The 20,897-nt window shown below is 45.2% G+C and overlaps 1 protein-coding gene across 7 annotated transcripts in view; it reads left to right on the plus strand.

The window, feature by feature from the left end:
* hdac4 (histone deacetylase 4) overlaps nucleotides 1–20,897 on the plus strand; it is an 80,187-nt gene that overhangs the window by 52,915 nt on the left and 6,375 nt on the right. For all 7 annotated transcript variants that reach the window (XM_057027190.1, XM_057027199.1, XM_057027207.1 and 4 more), the window contains 11 exons: nucleotides 1,212–1,398; nucleotides 1,773–1,906; nucleotides 2,483–2,585; nucleotides 3,259–3,305; nucleotides 7,221–7,328; nucleotides 8,289–8,344; nucleotides 8,430–8,517; nucleotides 9,146–9,265; nucleotides 9,347–9,444; nucleotides 14,151–14,269; nucleotides 14,699–14,832. In XM_057027190.1, the coding sequence (XP_056883170.1) occupies nucleotides 1,212–1,398; nucleotides 1,773–1,906; nucleotides 2,483–2,585; nucleotides 3,259–3,305; nucleotides 7,221–7,328; nucleotides 8,289–8,344; nucleotides 8,430–8,517; nucleotides 9,146–9,265; nucleotides 9,347–9,444; nucleotides 14,151–14,269; nucleotides 14,699–14,832 (1,194 nt within the window). The remainder of the gene's footprint in view (nucleotides 1–1,211; nucleotides 1,399–1,772; nucleotides 1,907–2,482; nucleotides 2,586–3,258; nucleotides 3,306–7,220; nucleotides 7,329–8,288; nucleotides 8,345–8,429; nucleotides 8,518–9,145; nucleotides 9,266–9,346; nucleotides 9,445–14,150; nucleotides 14,270–14,698; nucleotides 14,833–20,897) is intronic.

A 20,897-nucleotide genomic window follows, 5' to 3' on the forward strand; every position in this document is an offset into this window, starting at 1 on the left:
GTTTTAAAAAGCAAAGCAGTCTAATTATCTCATTATTGTAGGTTCAAAAATGCTTTTAAGGCCTCGTTAGTGCTGCATTCGGCACCATCACTGCTGCAGATCCCTTTTTTTCCAGCTATGTGTTTGATATTTTCAGCATTAACGAACGTGGTGACATCCAAATCTTCGCTTAATGAAATCGGTGTTGAGTCGCGAAGACACCCTCCGCTACAGCTGCCGTCTTTACATTCAGAGAATTTTGGAGGAATCAAAATTCTCAATTTCAAAGTAATGAATGCAGCGAAAAGCCGACAGTAGACAGAATTATCTAACAGCAGCGACAGACGGAGCCAGCAGCCACTGAAACATTACACGCCACATCCCTCCTCTTCTAGCTTTGGAATGTTTTCAGCCATATTTAAACATTTTTGTTTTCTTCAAGTCATTTAAGACACACTTAAAATTCACATTGTTTCATAGCGAGCTGTGTTCTGTTCTCTGAATGGCTCAGGCACCTCCACACTGCTCTCTAATGCGATTCCATATGGACAGTCAGATTCTCACGCACACAACATACCCACACTTAACCCTGCCACGAAAAAAAGAAAATGTAAAAAAAGAAAAGTATTCATTTATATGTATTTTTTTCCTCCACACAGTGTGCATTGTCTATATCGCTCGCACTCGCAGACACACACGTCCACATACACACCCACACAGGACGCCATGTCCTCATCTGTCTGGCCCTTCCCTGCTGTCGACTCAGCCAAATTCAATCAGGCACTCCTTTTCACTGTCGCCATGGTGCTCTGGTGGTGCAGGCAGAAATTGAACTAAATATCCCCAAATTCCCCCAAGTCTTGGATCACTTTCCTCCTTTTTTCAGTGAAATCATCATTAATCACTGGTTTTGTTTGCTTTTTATAAAGTACTGTGAAGGGTTATTATTGCACTTTTTGGCAGGCTGATGATCCCATGAAGAGTAATTTCTATCATCATTTTGTCAAGCCGTTTGGAAAAACTGTGATTTCAGAGCTGCCATTATGACAAGCACAGTAGATATAATTAATATAATTATTCTTTTGAAATTGGACTAGGTATTGAAAGGATTTCACTTGTAATACGTTGTCAAATTGCTGCCATATTTATGCGATTTCTAAACAAAGCATGAGAATCTAGTGCCCTCTTCTGGCAGCAGGTGTGCATTACAGCTCTCTGTTGTGCGTGAGCAGCAGGCTCTGTTGTTGGAGCAGCAGCGGATCCACCAGTTGAGGAACTATCAGGCCTCTATGGAAGCAGCTGGGTTACCGGTCAGCTTCGCCGGCCACCGCCCCCTGTCCAGGGCCCAGTCTTCTCCAGCCTCCGCCTCCTTCCCCATCGTAGTGCCCGAGTCCACGACCAAGCCTCGATTTACCACAGGTCTGTGACAGAATTACGACCGCACCACATCCAAACAGGAAAAACATTCTTTGCTTCTGTGCTCTCTCATACAGACCTGTGAAAAGGGGGGGGGGGGGCATTTTTCTGCTAATTGCAGTTTACAGAAGACACTGTGACTTCCCAACAACAGCTGTGTATTTACAGTGTTGTTGCTAGGTAATTTGGAGGCCTCGATGACACACCCCACCCCCGCCACAAGTATGACTTATTGCACTGGAACGTCTCATCGTGGCCACTTGTTTACGATGGCCCGGCCCCTCAAACACTGCTGCACAGTTGTTGAAGGTTGCCGTCTTTGTAAACTGTTACCCTGAAACACTTGTATGTTTATTATTTGTGTGCTTTTTTTACAGGTCTGGTCTACGATTCTCTCATGCAGAAGCATCAGTGTATGTGTGGTAACACCACCATTCATCCGGAGCACGCTGGCCGCATTCAGAGTATCTGGTCCCGGCTTCAGGAAACGGGTCTCAGGGCACACTGTGAGGTACGACCCAAAGGGTTAAATACCCGGTTAGGACAGCCATGGTATTAAAGCCATTTTAAATCTAAACTGTTTTTTGTCTTTTTTGCTTTTTTCGTCTTATAAATATGTCATTTACAGTTTGAAAGTTAACAAACTCCAAATAAATTGGTTCTAAATAAGACATATAGGAAAGTATGATATGGATTGACTGCCCAAATAGACACAAAAATATGAAAAATACAGAATTCTAATATTAATAAATTCACATTGTTTTGTAAGTTGTTCTTATAACCAGCAGGGGGCAGTCTGTAGCCACCCACTATTAACACGGTTTTAACACTAAAGTAGATAGCTTTAAGGTATTGGATTGTTTCCTCCTTCAAATTATAACTTGAACGTGCAAACACTGCTGGAGCTCCTCATTTTCTGAATGCTCTCATCAGTGCAGGCCAGAGCTTTCGCAATATTAATTTGGCACAGTGCGCTGTACTCTGCTGCCCCCTTGTGGCGAGTGATGAAGGCGAACGGACTTACAGCAAAGGCGCCATATCTGTAGTTGTGTAGTTATTGTTTCATTCGTGTCTTCATCCCAAACAGTGTATCCGTGGCAGAAAGGCTTCTCTGGAGGAGCTGCAGACGATCCACTCTGAAGCCCACGTCCTGCTGTACGGCACCAACCCACTGCGGCAAAAACTCGACTGTAAGATTTCATTAATTGACAAGTGAATAATCTAATGCAGCTTTTTTTTAAAAAAGTATCAGACAGCTGATGGAACTCGACATTAATCCTCCGGCATTACCTCGAGATTGTTTGAGAAGTGTTTTTTATAACATCGAAACATGTCCTGGGAAAAAAAAAAAAGCATCAATGGGGGGAAACAGGTCAGTGAGACTAAATTCAAAAACAGTTGAAAACATCTGCAGGAAAAAGGAGGGGAAAAAACCCCTGAAAACAAAAGTGGCCTGTTTTTCGTAAAGGTTTTGTAGCTCCGTTTGGTTTAAAGAGGCATAAACAAATAAAGGTTTTGTCATTCGGAGATTGCATTTTCCAGACGAGCTGGATTTCTGTTTATTTTCTTACCTGTCACCAAGCAGACGTTTATTGATTTCCACTCTGAACGACAAAGCTAATCACTTTCTGGCCCAAAATCCTGATTCTTCCCTGAAGAGAGGAGGGGGCTTGATTATGAAGGCGGCGAGGGCCGCTTGTTTTCTTCACCTCGGCCCATTAAAGCGCGCCCCTGTGTACTCTTCTTGTTAGATCAGGTCATAAAGTCAAATGCTGTTTCAGAGGTCAGGCACCCATCAAGTTACCTTTTCCCCTGGTTACCTTTTGTCTGTCTTTTTCTAAATTTCATCCTTTCCCCCCCCAGGTTCAGTGAGTCCAATGTTTGTGAGGTTGCCATGTGGAGGCATAGGGGTGAGTAAGTTAAGTCACTTTACAAGTATTCACTTTGCAATTAGGTATCCCTGATTAGCGTTGTTGACTTTTTTTTTTCTTGGAATGGGCCAGAGTTAGTCACGGCGGTTGATTCAGTGGAAAATGGCTGTAATAGGCGGCTGCTTTTAACGACTTCGTGTTAATCTCATCAATAGTCGATCGGCACTGCTGCGTCTGACTGTAATGAAACCAATCAGCATAGTTTCAGCATCATCAAATGCTATCATAATAACCGTGTTTCCCTTCACTCGCTCTCCCGCTGCCCCTGCATAAATAATGGGCCCATTTGTTCTTGTTCCACCAAACAAACACACACACACACACACACACACACACACACACCACCCGTCAAGGTCCAGAGGCAACAAAAGCTGTTGCTTGCCTTTCTGCTGCGTTTGTAATTGTATCCAGATGTTTTTAGTGTGTGTGTGCATGTGCGTGCGTGTGTGATAGAGGAGAGGGAGAGATGGTAGGGGGGCATGTTTTTGCACAGCAGTATTTTGAGGATGTTTGTGCACATGCAGTTGTTGCAGGATTGTTGAAAGCGTCTTTTGAAGGGGAAATCTTTCTCAAACGCACATTTGTGTGTCGTGTGTGTGTGTGTGATTATTTTCTCCAATGTTTAGGAGCCCCCCAGCTTCTCTTTGTCCATCTTAAATTCTCCCTTTCGCCCTCCCTTGAGGCTGCTTTGGTGGGAACAACAAGAGTTGAGGCTCCGCAGCCCACATGCTCTGTTCTGCCTCTATAATGGCAAATGGAGCTAAATTGTTGTCTTCCTGTCACACACACACGCGCATACACACACACGCCAGACATGCTAGAAATGCACCCGCATACACACACACAGAGGAAGGGGGCTGAAATTAGGCTGTCAGCCTGGGGAAAACTTTCATTCTGTCATACCAGCACGTTCCCGCTCTTTTTCTACCTCCAAGAGTGAAACGCGCACCCACACCCAGACACACACACTTCACTTTTTTATCACTCCAAAAAGCTCTGATCAACCGGGGAAATAATGAATCGCCCTGTCTGCACATGTTTCTGTTTGCCTTCGTTAACACGACTGCTACATAGGATTGAGTTTCCCATCCACTTTGTCTCAGCTCTAATACGCAGTAGCATTGTTGTGATACTGGATCTTCTGATGTCACCAACATCATATACGCTGCATATGATGCACCAGTATAAGATGTGATTATTTAAAAAAAATCCATCAATCTGTTTAAATTATACAACGTTATTATCAGTTGACTATCAATGAAGGAATTGGACTTTATATCTTCACTTTTCTTAGTGTCTGCTGACAGATAAAGTAAAACTAAAAACATTTTCAAACTATTGTTATAATCATTTCTATTGTTAATGCAGCTCATACAAATGTATTCATATCTGTGAGCATGAAATGATATTAAAAGGTGTGCGTATATAGTCCATTTTACTCTGAAATAATAAAACCTGGTGCAGCCAACTGCACTCAGAAGTCCCCTGATTACTAAATAGAGTCCTTCTCTTTGAGCAGAAATAGGTCTCAGAGGTTTGTTGGAGAACGCCAGTGAATAAACTGCCTCATGAAGGCTGAGAAACGGCAGAAAGGTTCTGAAAACACATCTCCAGCTTTGAACATCTCGAGCACCGAGCAAGCCATCACATGACCACGCCGTGGCCGTCCACCTAAACTGACAGGCGTTAATCAGCCACGAGGTCGCTCTAGAGGAGCGGCTCCACCTCAGGTGGGAGGGTCTCTCCACTATCAATCCAGCTCGCCACACATCTGGCCTTTATGGTGGCGATAAAAAAGCCACTGTTGAAGAAGGCAACAAGAAGTTCGGTGGGCGACACCAGAACACGCCATCCCCACCCTGAACCATGAGGTGGCAGCTTCTTCAGCAGGACAACAACCCTGAACATACGGCCAGTGTGGGTGTACTTTTAGAGCTCTCTCATCATGTCAGTTGTGGTCACATCAGTGTGTACGTCCCTCCTTACACACACGTTCATAGACTGTCGGGTTTTGCGTCTAATTAAAGCACCTTTTGTCTTGGATCAGCTGGGAGGTTTTTTCTGGCCTGTGGCTGTTTTTACGAGTCCGTGATCATTGTTGTCACTGGTGATGAGAGAAAAGTAAAGTTCTCCTGATGCTTTGAAGAGCTGCTGAGTCCTGCTGACTGGGTGGCCGGTATTAACGCAGCAGTCAGTACAGTTGACTGACCGAAAGATAGTTAAAGACGCGCTGGCTGTGGCGGCTAACGTCTCTGGCGGCTAACGTCTCTGGCGCAGTGACACCGCGGCCTGCTTTTTCCTTTTCATCTCTTCGCCTGCAGCGTCCGCAGCGGCGTGTACGTTATCTGGCGCGAGGCCTCGCTCGCTCTCAGCCCCGCACAAGCTCGTGCTCCCTTTGGCTTGCGTGTGGATGTGCTGTTGGGTTTGGGGCCGAGCGCCAAGCGTGCCTCAGCATTAATCAGGCCTGACCACTAAATGGCGGCCCCACGTCAGAATTCTTTCAAACACACGCACACACATAATTATGCGTACAATCAATGCTGAAATCTTCTCTCCAGTGAATAAACGAAATAAATAACTGTTTAATTGCAGAACTTTGAGCTTCTTTGTATCCTGACATCCATGTAAGAAGTTAATATTATAAATTAACGTTAAAAAATAGAGCAAAGTTGGTGCCATGGTTGGGCATCTGCATCTCTGACCCATGTGTGTTTTTCCATTTAAATATGGCAATCCGACAAACATTATTCCCTCTTACCTGTTCTTCACGACCTTTGACCCCTGAGAAGGTGTGAGAACCCCTGAAGTGGTTTTATGTGGCCCTTATTGATGTCTTGCTGTGTTAGAATGGCCGTGGATATTAATGGGCTCTTCAGTTATGCATATTGGGCTGCTAATCTTTCAACTAATTTAGTCTCCAACTTACTGTAATCATTCAAAACTCTGGAACGGTCATGAATGTTGCATCATGGGTAACCTGCATATTTACGCAGACGTTTCCTTTGTGCTGTTTGCAAAGTTGGGAACAACACATGCTGAGAAACAGGTGATGTTTTCTCCAGGGAATGACAATTACTTCAACTAGACAATACCAAAGTTTGTGCATGTATAAAACAGCGTGAGTCGTCTATAAAAAGAGTCCAGGTGTGAAACTGGTGCGTCTGCAGCCCTGATGTGTCAACCGCTCAACGTGATGGCTGATGGTGAACGATGACATCAACATGCTGAAAAATACATTTCCCAAGCGCTTACAGAGACGTTCTAAAGAAAAGAGAACAAGGCTTGTTTGACCTTTATTTTGATTGGATTCTTGATATCAAAACGGAGGCTGTCATACACAGAAGTAACATTTCTCTAACATTTCTTCATCCTATTTCAATTCAAAACAGCCTTCTTCATTTTCAGTTACATATTATAAAAACCTTCAATTTATTCCAAAACAATATTGTAGTTCATTTTATTTTTTACAGGTACGTTATTGCATAAAAACCATAAAATTAACCCAGACCCCCAACCCATAATAACTTTTCAATGATATATTCTGCATTTATTACACACATATACAGTAAATGAAATCGTTTATCATCTTTAGAAACGTCGCCGTCCTTTTAATTTTGTGCAGCTTTGGTCCTTTCTCTTCTCGAGTCGTCTTCCAAACATGTGTTTCTGCCTCTCCGTGTCTGCCAGCGGTTGCTGAACTGCAGCTTTGAAAGACAAACTTTGAAGCTGAAAAATGACCCAATCTAAATAACCCTCCCCACCCCAGTTTAACGATCACTGTCCCACTAAAGTACCATCAACCACAACGCTGCTATTCTTCAGTAAATGGAATCTCACGTGCTCCTCTCTTCTGTCCTTTGAATGATTGAATTGACGCATGACTACGTGTTTCAGGTGGACAGTGACACCATCTGGAACGAAGTCCATTCGTCCACCGCGGCCCGTCTGGCGGTCGGTTCGGTGGCGGAGCTGGTTTTCAAAGTGGCATCGGGCGAACTGAAGGTTTGTGGAGACGTTTGGGTTGAGTCAGACGTCACACCGTGTCCTCCCCTCTGTTTATGTGGACTGGAGTGACTAAAGGAGCCTGGTCATTTGTTATGTCTGTGGTAATTCTGTGTGTTTTTAATAACCTTTTTAGATGGTTCAGCATAAAACAAAGCTGAAGTGAACCCTCCTTGTTCTAAATAACGGATGCAATTAAGAAACATTTGATTTTTTTTTCTCCTGCCTGTCAGATTCCTCGGAGTGAATTTCAGGTTTTTCTACAGAGAACAGGGCAAAAAAAGGATTTTAGAATGTTCCTATTCTCTTTTTTTAAAAGAGAGAAAGCCCCTTCTGGTTTTTCCATCCAGAATCTTGCTATCACCCCTCAGACTAGCATCTCCACCCTTCATGTTTTGCTGCCCAGCCAGTCTTTGCTGTGGCTGCTTACTGTTTGAACCCAGCAGGGAGGCCCGGCACACTGGTGCTGCGAATCCCAGCAGCCACTGCTAACAGCCCTGTTTTATTGAAGTTCCACCACAGCCACCTGCAGAGCAGCTATCACAGTGAGCGGCAGCTGGCTGTCTTTGTAATATTTGTTCTGCTAATATGGTGACCCCAGCACTTGCAAGAGCCTAAGACAATCCTGGAAGGATGCAGGAAATTCCACTTTATGTGTTCTGTGTTCTGTCCCTGGCCAGCGGAGGCACCTGTCTTCATAATAAACTTGTGGAGTTGCCTGCTAATCCGCAGCAGCTGACTCAACATCATTAGCCCAGCTAGCATCAGTCTGCATCAGCTCGGACATCTATCTGGTGTCCCCACATAGTCAGTAAATCCCAGAGGTCCCCACATTAACAAGGCTGCCCTTAATTGACCAAATGCAACAGTGTGTGGGTGTGTGTGTGTGTGGGCCATGACGTTTTATATACAGTAGCTGTCTGAGATTGCTGCTGAACACGGTCATGTTTCTCCTGACAGAACGGTTTCGCCGTCGTTCGACCGCCTGGACATCACGCCGAGGAGAGTGCGCCAATGTGAGTTCTTCTTCTGGTTCCACACTTGCTGCTTCTTCTTCCTCTGAATTCAACAAAACTTGTTTCTGCCTCCGGTCACTTGCAGGGGGTTCTGTTACTTCAACTCGGTTGCCATAGCGGCCAAGCTCCTGCAGCAGAGGCTCAGTGTCAGGAAAATCCTCATTGTGGACTGGGTGAGTTCTACAAAAGGGTTTAGTTTCACCTCCCAATGATGTAAACGGTAACATTTACCTGCAGTTATGTAGTGGAGTAGTAGTTTAACAGTAACCCCCTCCAAATCTACCTCAGTCATGCTGCGTTTGATGAATTATTTTAAATTCCTGTGGTTCGGTCAGAGCGTGTCCCCGTGTTATTGAGAGAGATGGGTTATTTATGAGCAGGTACGACTGACCTTCAGCTGCATCAAAAAGCAACGCTCGTCAGCGACATCCACAGCTGGCCAAGACCGTTCCCAAAAGTCTTTGAAGGGCCTTTTTCATTTCCTGTCTGTCTGTTCTGGGGGCAGTTTAAATGCTGGCTGCAGATTCATGGTGCCACCTTGCCTCCGGCCAACAGGGACATTTCTGGGACCGCTATATTAAAGCATTCTTGGAATATAGATGTTGAGCTCATTTATTTTAAGTTGTTTTAAGTTTAAGCCAAAGGTAGTTGAGTGTTTTGCCTTAAATATATTTATAGATTTCCTTTTGATGCCCAGGTCTTTAGGTTAATCTATCAAATGCCATAAAAAGCACTTTAAGATCTAGTTTTCTAAATTTCTATGCCCAAATTTACCCTGATGTGTTCTGTTGTCACCTGCAGGATGTTCACCATGGCAATGGCACCCAGCAGGCGTTCTACGCAGACCCTGGTATTCTGTACATTTCACTGCACCGCTACGATGATGGCAACTTCTTCCCTGGCAGTGGAGCGCCGGATGAGGTGGGAGGAGGTCACCTGTCTGTCTCGCTGTCCCCCCCAGGGTCTCTGTTTCAACTTAAGAGTCTTGTGTTCTCATTGTAGGTGGGCAGCGGAGCAGGTGTGGGCTTCAACGTGAACATGGCCTTTACGGGAGGACTGGAACCCCCCATGGGTGATGTAGAGTACCTGGCTGCGTTTAGGTGAGACGCCTCAGTGCTCACGGCCGACAGCTGCTCTCTGACTTAACTGCTGCTAAATATCTGGCCTGAAACGTCTCAGAGGGAAATCTATTAAGTGTTTGACAAATGAACTGATGAGTAGGTAGGAAGCTTCTCCTCATGCCAGGCCTGATTTCTATTAAGTTCGGGTTCTGGTACTATTTATATTCCCTCTCCCCCTCACACACACCCGTACACACACAAGATGGTCTGAGAGGCATAGAGGCATAGACGGGGCCATGTCTGATACACATTTCTGCTTCTTGAAGCTGGTCAGGAGCAGGTCTGGATCGGCTGAGCCCTCTTTGAAGATGTTAGCAGCTGTGTGTCCATCTGGCCTGAGGCTAACACATCAAACTGACAGGACGCTGTCTTCTCACAGCTTTTGGCACGCAAGAACTGGATGTACGCCGTATTCCCGTAATGCAGTCCAGATCCTGGTCTGTCACCATTGTAGACTGATGACACCCCCTAATTTATAATATGTATTTTCTAGCCATCCATTATTAGATTATCCAACCCTGAAGCTCGAGTCAGTGGTGTGTGTCATGTGATGGACTGGGGACCTGTCTATCACCATTTGTTTGTCTCTTCAACCTCCACAAACTTATTTATAACCACTAGAAAATGGATGCATGGATAAAGTTAATAAAGCCTCACACGCTAGTGTTACACTTAAAAACAGACGTGACGCTACTCCAGCCTGAAAATTGAGGTTGAGAAGTAAACATGTACGCCTATGGACACACACACACACACACACACCACACACACACACACCACACACACACACACACACAGACACAAGCCTTGAACGTTCATAATGAGGCAGTTACTGAATTTTCCCGTCAATTAAAATGGTTATCATCCACGCCAGCTTACAGAGCTCCAGAGGACCTTGACTCTAAATGAAATAAAGTAAATATACACAAAATCAGATCCACAAGTGTTCACATCTGCGCGTTTCGCAATCAGCGTTGGTGCTCACAGTCAGACACACACGAATGTTCACCTGATAAACAAAGCCCCTCTTGCCCTTTCTTTGGTCTCCTTGTTGGGATCCGCTCCCCCCCTCCCTCCCCCTCCTTCCACTTCCGGGAGCGGGATGCGTGCCTCGCAGTCGGCACCTTCCCGTTGCTCCTTCGGTCTTTGCCACGTCGCATTTACAGGGGATCCAGCTTGAGCCTCCAGAATGCGCAGAGAAAAAAGATAAGAAAATTGTCCCTAATGAAAACCAGAAGCACCCTCTCCATCCCCTCCTCCTTCCCTCTCTCCCCCTCCTCTGCCGTGAACTTGGAAAGACGAGAGAGGAGGAGAATTAAACTTAATTCAAACCATTCCTCCTCAGCGGCTTTGAAGGCTTTGAAGTGTAAGTGTGCGTGTGTGAGCTTTTCGCTCTGATTCCCTCTCCCCTCTTCTGCTTTCCTTTTTTTATGAACGGATGGGGAAAGCCTTCAAGCACTACAGGTTAACCATTTCTGGTCTGGTTTGACTCTGAAACGAGTCTGAAAGGGCCTTACCTGGCCTCTCCGCTGTGCTGAGGGGGTGGGGTTGTTTTGTGACATTTAATATTCCTAAAGCCAGACTTTTGCTGCCAGTAATAGTTTTTCTTTTAATGTAAGTTTTATTGGTGATGTTCTGCATTTAATAGATGGATTATTTAACCGCAGTGATATAAAATAAAATGAAATATTAAAATAACTTATTAAAGTGGTCCCAGCTTCATTTAAGCCGGGACATCCCCCCTTAATGGACACTGGTTGTTGAATAAGTTACACAATGCAAGTGACGTAAAAAGAGGCTGAGATAAACAATTTATTTCAATTTTATTGGGTAACTTGGAGATCTTACAGCTGCATTTCAGTTGGGAACAATACCATCGGATTCACGAATGTTGCACCACCTATTGCAAGTTCAATGCGACAATAACTCATAGTTCAAATGCTTCATATTTCACTTGTGCAATCGTTCTGATGCATATATCAGTATCTTGATCTCTAAAGGAATTATTGCATTCACACACACATACACACACACACACACACAGTGAGTGAATGAAACAAGAGTGTGTTCAGCGCTAAACAACTGGAGCTGTATCACGTTTATGGAAGATGTTGCCTTCAAAAGTGCCAACAAACACAAAGGTCAATGACCCGGCAGAGGCTGCTTATGGCCTTTTCATCAAACTTGATGATGAAGAGTTAACAAAAAAGGAAATCTGTTAGTACGTGAGTGGTAAAAGTGAATCGCAGTTTAATAGACTGTACACAACATTCCTCCAAAATCACTCATGCATTCCAGCGAAGGCCCAAACCCAGTGTTCCTCCCCGGGGACTTTGACACGTCCACCTGTTGCTAGGTACACCAAACAATCCCAAACAAAAGTTTACCCCACCTGCTCAGCCCTATAATTCCACTCACAGTTTGGATCCATGGGTGAGACACGCCGGTGGGGTAGATGACACCCTCTTCGGTCAGTCGTAAATACAATTAACAGTTTTTTTTATCCTCGCACACGTGACCTTTGGTTCACAGTTGATCAGTATTCTCAAAAACACTCATTTCCCTTCATACCCTTTTGCATATTCCCGACTGAGGCCACGTTTTCCTGAAAGGGCGGGTGTTGGGATGGTTGACAACAGCAGTTTTCATGGCTGGTTTGGAGGAATGGATCAGCGGTTCAAGTATCTTTGGCCATCAGGGTCTCCCACTGCGCCAGGCATCAGTCCACATGCGTGCCTGCAGCCCGCTGTCTTTATTGTGGGTTCTTTTATTGCTCCAGTTAACAGGCCAATACTTGGTACGTGTTATTGAGAGGGTGGCGAAAGAGGGCGAAAATCTGTGACCACGTGGCGAACTTTGAGAGAAGAGCTGGAAAAAAATAACCAAACTCTCATCATGTGGCTGATGCACGGAGCACTATTTTCCTCCTCTGATTATTCATATCCTCATGTACTCCGTCCCTGATCGTTAGCTGCTCCCTCAAAACTTCCTGTGTTTTTATTTCTCATTTTCCTACATTCTTCATTATTTTTTCTTCCCCTTACACATCCTCAAATAGCATGGAAGGATACACACATTTCTCAAATCCTTGCTGTCTGAGCCCATCATGATGCTTTTAAGACCATATCCCGCCCCCTCTAAGACAGCTGCACGCACGTACGTGTGCTGTGTTGTGGTGAAGGGTGTAGTGTGCACAGTGAAGGCTTATAATTTAGTGGTTAACAAGAACTGGAAAAACCAATGGCCTGTGGATTTTAGGGCACACTGCTTGCCCACATTCAGCAAACCGTTGCCATGTTCCTGAGGTCAGCAAAGTGGAGGCGACTTATGATACAGCCCTGTGGTACTCCTCCACAGGCAGACCTCCCCAAAACAGCCTGTAACTCCATTCAGGACCTCTTCTCTAACTAATCCATCTAGACTCTTTCATTTTCAACACCTCCTTAAAGTAACTGCAATAATGTTTTTAATTTTTTTAACTGTGCTGCCTTTTTTAAACATTATCTTAAGCTGTTTTTTTTTTCAGTCACTTCTACCTGGCAATTTTTTGACTTTCTGACACGTTTCAATTGTCTGTGGCACCTCTGTGTGTTTGTGTGTGTGTGCATGTGCGTGAACTGAAAGTCACTCACAAATAGCCCCCGTTCACAATATCACCCCACCCATCCAGTGTCAGAATTACAGATGCAATTATATCTGTCCTTCCGTTTCTCTTTTCCACTTTGCGATCTTGTCCCAAATTACCACCTCCGAACCTCCCACTTCAAATGGAGATGTTGTAATTTTGTCTCCAAACTCATTAGACGAATGTTTATTCTGAAAACCCCGAGAAGGCAGCGAAAGGTCATAAAAGAAGTGGAAAGATATAGTGAGTGATATACTGCAATAATTATACGTGGCTTCTCCAGCTGCTTAAAGCTTCGACCACAATCATAATCACAAGAGCACTAAGCCCACTAAAGACAGATCTCTATGAAACCATTTTAGTAGCAGCCTTCTTTTACTCGTCAAAGGTGACAAGAGTTCATCAGACCTTCGGTTGCTCCTTTGTCTTCAGTCCTCTTGACTCTAAAGTGCTAAACGCCCTCTGACATTCCCGATCTTTGACACTCACGTGCTTGTAATGGAAATATGATGTCAAATTGCGGCGTGGTCAATCTGATTATATTCCCATCCGCTGTGTCCCAATCGATATCTTAAAATCTTTTGGCTTCTTTGGATTCAAACCTGATCATTCTCCTGAGTAGTTTGTGTTGCCGCTCCTGAGATCACATCTTTAATACGTTTTAGAGCAGTAAATGTTTGATCCGGAGCCCAGCTGATCTGTCATTCCATGATGCTATGAAACGCTAGATAACTGCTGCGATAACTGTTGATAGAATAAAGCGCGGATATTTGATTGGCACACTAAGGCGATGCTCGAGAATTCTGCTGAGCCAGCATAGGTCTTAACCTCATCCATCACCGCGCCTTTCGCGCATCATTGTTTTCAAGGCGCTGCTTCTTGGGAACTAACGCCGCGGTCCGGCCTTCCCCTGGAGGCCGGCCAGCCAAAACCCAAAAGCATGTGCACTTGTTTTCAAACAGCGTCTCCTATCTGTGTCTAACGTACGTTCAGAAAAATGTCCACCCCTCGCCAAATCTTTACTGTAAATACAAACATTTTCGTCTCCGTGCTGCTGCAGGACGGTGGTTATGCCGATTGCCAACGAGTTTGCGCCGGACGTGGTTCTGGTGTCGTCGGGCTTTGACGCGGTGGACGGCCATGCCTCGCCACTGGGAGGATACAAGCTAACAGCAAAATGTAAGTAAAGGCGACGGCTGAAATTATTTAAGCCCTGTAGGTCTGGAAAAATAAAAGTCACGAAGGGTGCTACGTCTGGTTTAGAGAGGATTGTGAGGAATCTGGGTCAGGTTCAGTGGAGGAAAAAAAAACATATGGATGAATACATAGATCGAAAATCCTTTCATCCCGGAACAAAGAGATCAAAGATGGCGACCAAACCTAAACACAAAGCTGCAATTATTGAAATAAAACCTGTCTTATATTAGGACCGGTGCCCCTCAGTAAATCCACCGTGCAGCCCCCCCTCTCTGGAGTTACCCTTTTTCCTCAAACCCACTTTTTTTCTTTGAACAACATCCAAAAGGGAAGTAAGAGCTTCGACATCACTGCTCCTCTCACCCCCCCTCTCTCTCTCCCCCCCTTTGGTGTCATTTCCTGCCCGTCCAGGCTTCGGCTACCTGACCAGGCAGCTGATGGGTCTGGCAGGCGGGAGGGTGGTGCTCGCCCTGGAGGGCGGTCATGACCTCACAGCCATATGCGATGCCTCCGAAGCCTGCGTCTCTGCTCTGCTTGGCAATGAGGTAAGTAGGAATGAGCAATCGCTGAAAAATCCCCATCAATGGTAAAACTGTGTGCAAAGTCATGTGACTCAACAGATCCATTTAGAATTTAACGAGAACTGAGGTCAACGATGGAAGCTGGGTCCGGCGTAAACACCATAATAACCTTTATAGGTGATATGGATAATCCCAGTGACGCAAACCTCCATTTTAATAACTTTGGATTTCATTTAAATTCCAATCCCTGTTCATTTTCCTTCTCTCCCTTTTTGTGAGGGTTGTGAGACATTTTTTTGATGCGGGTGAAACCTGCATCATCCGGAACCTTTTTCTCTTAAAATGCTTTGAGGACAACAGTTTATTACTGGCATATAAACTCAGTGATCTAATGTACATTTCCAGCTGTAACTAAATGCTTCTTATCATGAAAACACAATCCCCTCTGGAATTTTATTGGATTTCCATCCATCATTAGACAAATGTTGATGCGTAATGCAGCACATAACTATTCAAATTCGAATTTGTGATCATCCTCAATCGGTCAGCCACAAGGCTTCGGCCACGCTGAGGACGATTCCTCATCATTAACGTCCTCCTTCAGCAGCCTACACGGGTTTTTTTGCGTTTAAAAAGGTTTAACAAGTTGACACAATATCCAACTTTATTTATATAGTATTTGTCTCGAAGAGTTTGGTCCGCATTGCTGGCAGTAAGTCGAACTCGTTTCCGGTGAGGGTTGGCCTCCGCCAGGGTTGCCCTTTGTCACCGATTCTGTTCATAATTTTTATGGACAGACTTTCTAGGTGCAGTCATGGTGTTGAGGGGGTCCAGTTTGGTGACCTCAGGATCGGGTCTCTGCTTTTTGCAGATGATGTGGTCCTGTTGGCGTCATCGGCCCGTGACCTCCAACTATCACTGGATCGGTTCACCGCCGCATGTGAAGCGGCTGGGATGAGAATCAGCACCTCCAAATCCGAGACCATGGTTCTCAATTTACCGGTCGATCTTCCTTCCTACCCTCACCTGTGGTCATGAGCTTTGGGTGATGACCGAAAGAACAAGATCACGGGTACGAGCGGCCAAAATGAGCTTCCTCCGTAGGGTGGCTGGATAGGGAGAGAGATAGGGTGAGAAGCTCTGCCATCCGGGAGGAACTTGGAGTAGAGCCGCTGCTCCTCCGCGTTGAGAGGAGCCAGATGAGGTGGCTTGGGCATCTAGTTAGGATGTCCCCCTGGACGCCTCCCTGGTGAGGTGTTCAGGGCATGTCCCTCCGGTAGGAGACCCCTGGGAAGACCCAGGACACGTTGGAGAGACTATGTCTCTCGACTGGTCTGGGAACGCCTGGGGATCCCTCCGGATGAGCTGGAAGAGGTAGCTGGGGAGAGGGAAGTCTGGGCTTCTCTCCTTGGGCTGCTGCCCCCGCGACCCGACCCCGGATAAGCGGTAGAGGATGGATGGATGGATTGGCTCAAAGTGTTTACTGGAACCAGGAGCCTGCCAAGCAACAGTGGCAGGATATATGCTGCCTTTTAAAAGGCAGAAACCTTGAGTAGGACCAGGCCCATATCGGGGGGGACCCTCCTGCTGATGGGCGGCCGACAATATAATCTTTGTCCTATATGCACAGTTAGATTTACAGGGCAAGTTTTCTTAAGCCTACATGTTGTCTTGCACTCTCTTGGGGAAATCCACGTCTCATTTTCACCAAGCACAAACACGTCAAAAAGAGGATTTCCAGGCAGAAGGCTAATTGTGGGTGCGTGTAGGCTGGCTGGGGGAACTGAACAAACATCAGCACTCTGTGATTCATGCCGCACAACAGAACAGCAACTTCTCAACACCGCCTACTCTTTTCTTCCAGCTAATGGAGGGGCCAGAGTACAATTTTTTTTCCCGTCACATTTTCTCCCTCCGTAAGAGGCATCAGTGTTCTTTAAAAAAAAAACAGAACTGTTTTTTTTTTTTGTTTTTTTTTCAGGAATTGTGTTTTCAGTCCAGAAATTGCATTTCCAGGATGTATCCCAAGCCCACTCAGCCAGCTTTTTGTTAAAGCTTGGCAGTTGGATTGCGTCTCTAAAGTCCACTTGTAATCTGTTGCCGTTTTGATCAGAGTCCAGGTTATCTCCAAGCTCTAATAAACAGGACAAAAATAAGCATGTGTTCCTAGGTCTGCAGCCAGACTGGATTAGGAAGGCTCCTCCGGGCACTTAAACTGTGCTGATTTATTGTCTTGAGTATTTCTGTTGTCTGAAACAGATGGGGGACCTGTTGTGGCTACCCTGAGGCCAGAGCGATTGGATTCCTCTGCATCCTCTGTGTCTTTTGGGTGCAATCACAACAGAATTTAGGAGTGTCTCAGATAACTCTTTATGTCAGTCGCTGATGTGTTAAGTTCAACCCAGGACAATTACATTTAAATTACATTTACAATTTCATTGGCAGGCCTGTCCTGTGTGCATACTTTATAACAAGTTTTCCAGTTAAGTCATGTGAGAAGTAACTCAACTACCAAGGAAACAAGCTGTTCTCAGCGATACCAACATGCAGGAGTATATTTTAAAAGTATAGTCTACAGAGAGCACATACCCAGCAGCTTTTGCCTTTACCTAGTTTATTAAGGTGATCGAACCTCCGGATTAAACTTGAAGTACTTGGTTGCTTTACCTGCTAAACCCATTATCTCCTGCCCAGTTCTGCATGCACATACTGGCTATAGAGACTGCTTATTTTGAACATAATGGTTAAAAAAGACATAGATTATAGAGCCAGAAACGTTGTCTTATGCTGTATCTGTGCATTGCTCAGCCTTTTGCTCTGGTCGTGCAGGCCGATTGGACTATAAATGAGTCTTTGGAATCAGCGGCGCTCCGCCTCAGTCTTGGCCTCACAGCAACATAAGCGGAACAATAGCTTCACCAAAACGTATTCCTCTGAATTGATAGGACCTGCAGTCCTGTCAAAGACCTCAACCACAACCGACAGATGACCTGCAGCAATGTTAAGGAGACACGGGACTGAGAGGTCTCAGCTGGAACCTTGCAACACGCTTATTAGCTGTATTGCTTTTGAAGATGACGGCACCTCTATGCGCCAAACTTCTCAAAGAAAAGTAATAAGTGAGCTGGAGCAAGAGTGAAAATTCATAAACTACAGGCTTAAAACTATAACCGAAGCGTATTTCCCTGCGCTGTGCCCACCGACAACATCCATCACAGCTGGAAAGGATTCAGAAATTCAAGGACACCTCAGCGGGGCGGGATACCTTTTTCTGCCACAGAGGATTTTGTTCGTGACACGTCTGAAGGACACTCGTGTTATTCACAGCACCGCCCCTGCAAAAATAAGGAGTAAGATCGGGAGGCTCGCTTCTTAGGTTTCAGCGGACTGCAGAGCGTCAGCCCCAGCAGGGGTTTGGAGGAGGTCACTCAACGGGTGCCACAGGGAGCTGGAAATTTGAAAATAGGCAGGAGTCAGGCAGCCTCAATTTCCTCAGCTTTTGCAGGATGGACCTCTCACACACGCACCCCGGGGCCTGTCATCGGTGCACATCTGAGAGTAGTTAGCCTCACACCTCTTCCAGCAGGGCCAGTCCAGCCTGCACTTACCAGATAATCAGGGCAAATGGTCTAATCATTTGGTATCGGAATGAAGAAATCCAATGTTAGGAAGCGGCTATAAGGACTCTGCCCAGCTATGCAGGATTTCAAAAACTGGACAAATATGGAATGTTTTTCTTTAATCAGTGCAGAGCTTTATTTTGACTCTTGTAGAGAAACAAACTTGCTAACATTTAAAGGGTGATGTTGCATCACTATTGATTGAGCCACTTCTCACGAGAAAGGTCAAAATACATATATGTCTCCAGATTGTGCGATGCAGTATCTTAACTTTACAGTCTTAATCAAACCTGTGAAAACATTCAACAGTTCCAGTATAAACTTAAAAAGCCATCATGACGTGTTCGAGATGGACAGGATGTCTCGTGTACATGATGGGTTGGAAGGTGATGAAAAACACATGTCGTCGTGGACTTGCTAAGTTTAGACCCAGAGCTTTTCTGGCAGCAAGTGATGTCAGCTGTTTGAACAAAGGCAGATCAGCCTGTCATGTTGAGCTTTGATAAGTGATGGCAAAGAAAAAAAAGGAAAGAAAACGGGCTAAAATGTCCCTGATCACTTTGAAATTGCAGGAAGCAAGTGTTTTTATCATAATCTCGGCAAAGGTCTGTAATGAAGTTGGAATGTAGCTGGGAAACGTCAGCGTGGAACTGAGCCAGAGGGAAAGATGAAAGGCATCAGTTCTTTCTTTCCTTTGCTGACAAAGTCGGGCTGTGACCTCTGATGGCGACGGCAACAAAAGAAAGACACAGAAGACTCGTAGTTTAAGGACGTCTGCAGCGTCCTCCCATTCGGGCGATGGCACAACTGGCTAATTTTGGACGTGAATGGGTTATTTCTAGAGTCCATATTTTGCTTAATTCATGTGTGTTGGCTGGCTTTGAATGCGCCAAAGGAGCGGGCCCACTCACTGGGACCACAGCTGGATTAACTGGTCAGCTGCTTTTGTTTATGGAGCTTTTCACTGCCTGAGGTTTTGTATCGTCTGGAAGCATCCAGCACTCAGGACGTCATAGTTGTCTGTGACTGAAGCATATACTGAAGCCACAACCATAAAAATGGATTGTGAGTACTTTTCACCCATAAATACACCAGTTTTTCCCATAGTGTATTTTATTTAATCTGTCTAAAGGTTAACTTACATAATGGTTATTTTGGCATGTGCTCATTGTTTAAATGTTTTTTTGAGAGAGAAATTCCTTGAAGTTCTCAGCTTAATGTCAAACGTCGAGTGCAAAGTAGCAGATCCAGTACCCTGAGGTTCTATTTAAGTTCATCCCTAAGTTAAAATAAAGCTTTGATATAAATCATTCTCGTGACTGGTAGTCTACTCATAGTCCACACATTTTACTTTTCGCTCGGGTGATAAACATATTTGGGCTTTTATTGGCACCTTTAGAGGAGCTTTAATATGCATTAGGTTTCATTTAAAAAAAAACCACTCAGATTAATTGAGAAAGAAAGGTTTTAAAATAGTTGAATGCCTTTCATGGGTTCCTTTGTTCCACCCGTCGCTACAGCATAAGCTTTTTACTTAAATATCTCATGAATGATGCATTGGCGGCTGCACGAGTCGACTCAGAACTTAGAACTAATTGATGATTGCTCCCAAACAGATGTTGGCCCTGTTGAAATCATGGTTGATAGCAATTATATGATAAACAGCGGCTAATATGTTAATTGCTGCCATCTGTCAGCAGAGTTACAGTAAAATGCTGAACTTCCCCTGTCCCCCCACCCCCCATGGGCCACCACCCTCAGACTGGAGGCAAACCCAACCCCACGTTCTGAAACAGGGTCACCTGCTTTGCAGAATGCACGCCATTACCTTGCTCAGTTAGCATAACATAATCAACCATTTCTGCGCCTGCCAGCGTGCACACATGGACGCAGTAAACAATGGATGCCTTATGCACCCCTCTCTCGCTGAACAAGTGGATTTCCTCTTCTTTCCACTGTTTTGGTTTCAGCCTCCCTCAGGAATGTTTTCACCGGGCACATTCCTTAAACGTGGCTTCAAGATTTCCATGGTGTCTGAGGTTTTTTTGGGCCCGATGTGTTGAATGGCTGTGTCACACAAAGGAAATGGCCATATAAGCGCTCATGGTCATGGCAGTCTGTCTATAAGAGACATTTATCAAAAAAAAAAAACTTCAGAAGTGCAGGATCACAGACTTGTGACACGCAAAAATGTGTGTATGTGTTTATATATGTGTCTGTGTGCACGGCCGAATGTGTCTGTTGCTGATACTCGCCAGGTGGGGGCCCCCGGAGTGCCCTGACAAGAGCCATTAAAGTTTATAAGCATGAGGCCCACCTGTCAATCATGCTGACAGGTTGCCCCCATCCAACCCCGCTCGTAAGCGAACCCCAGGAAACCCCAGCGAACCCTGACCCAGCTCAGAGGGCCAGGCTGGGTCACTCCTGGTAAGGCGAAAGGTTGGTGGCTGCAGTCTGGAGTTGGGGAGA

The sequence above is a fragment of the Takifugu flavidus genome, chromosome 1 (genome assembly GCF_003711565.1).
Source record: "Takifugu flavidus isolate HTHZ2018 chromosome 1, ASM371156v2, whole genome shotgun sequence".
NCBI classification, from domain to species: Eukaryota; Metazoa; Chordata; class Actinopteri; order Tetraodontiformes; family Tetraodontidae; genus Takifugu; species Takifugu flavidus.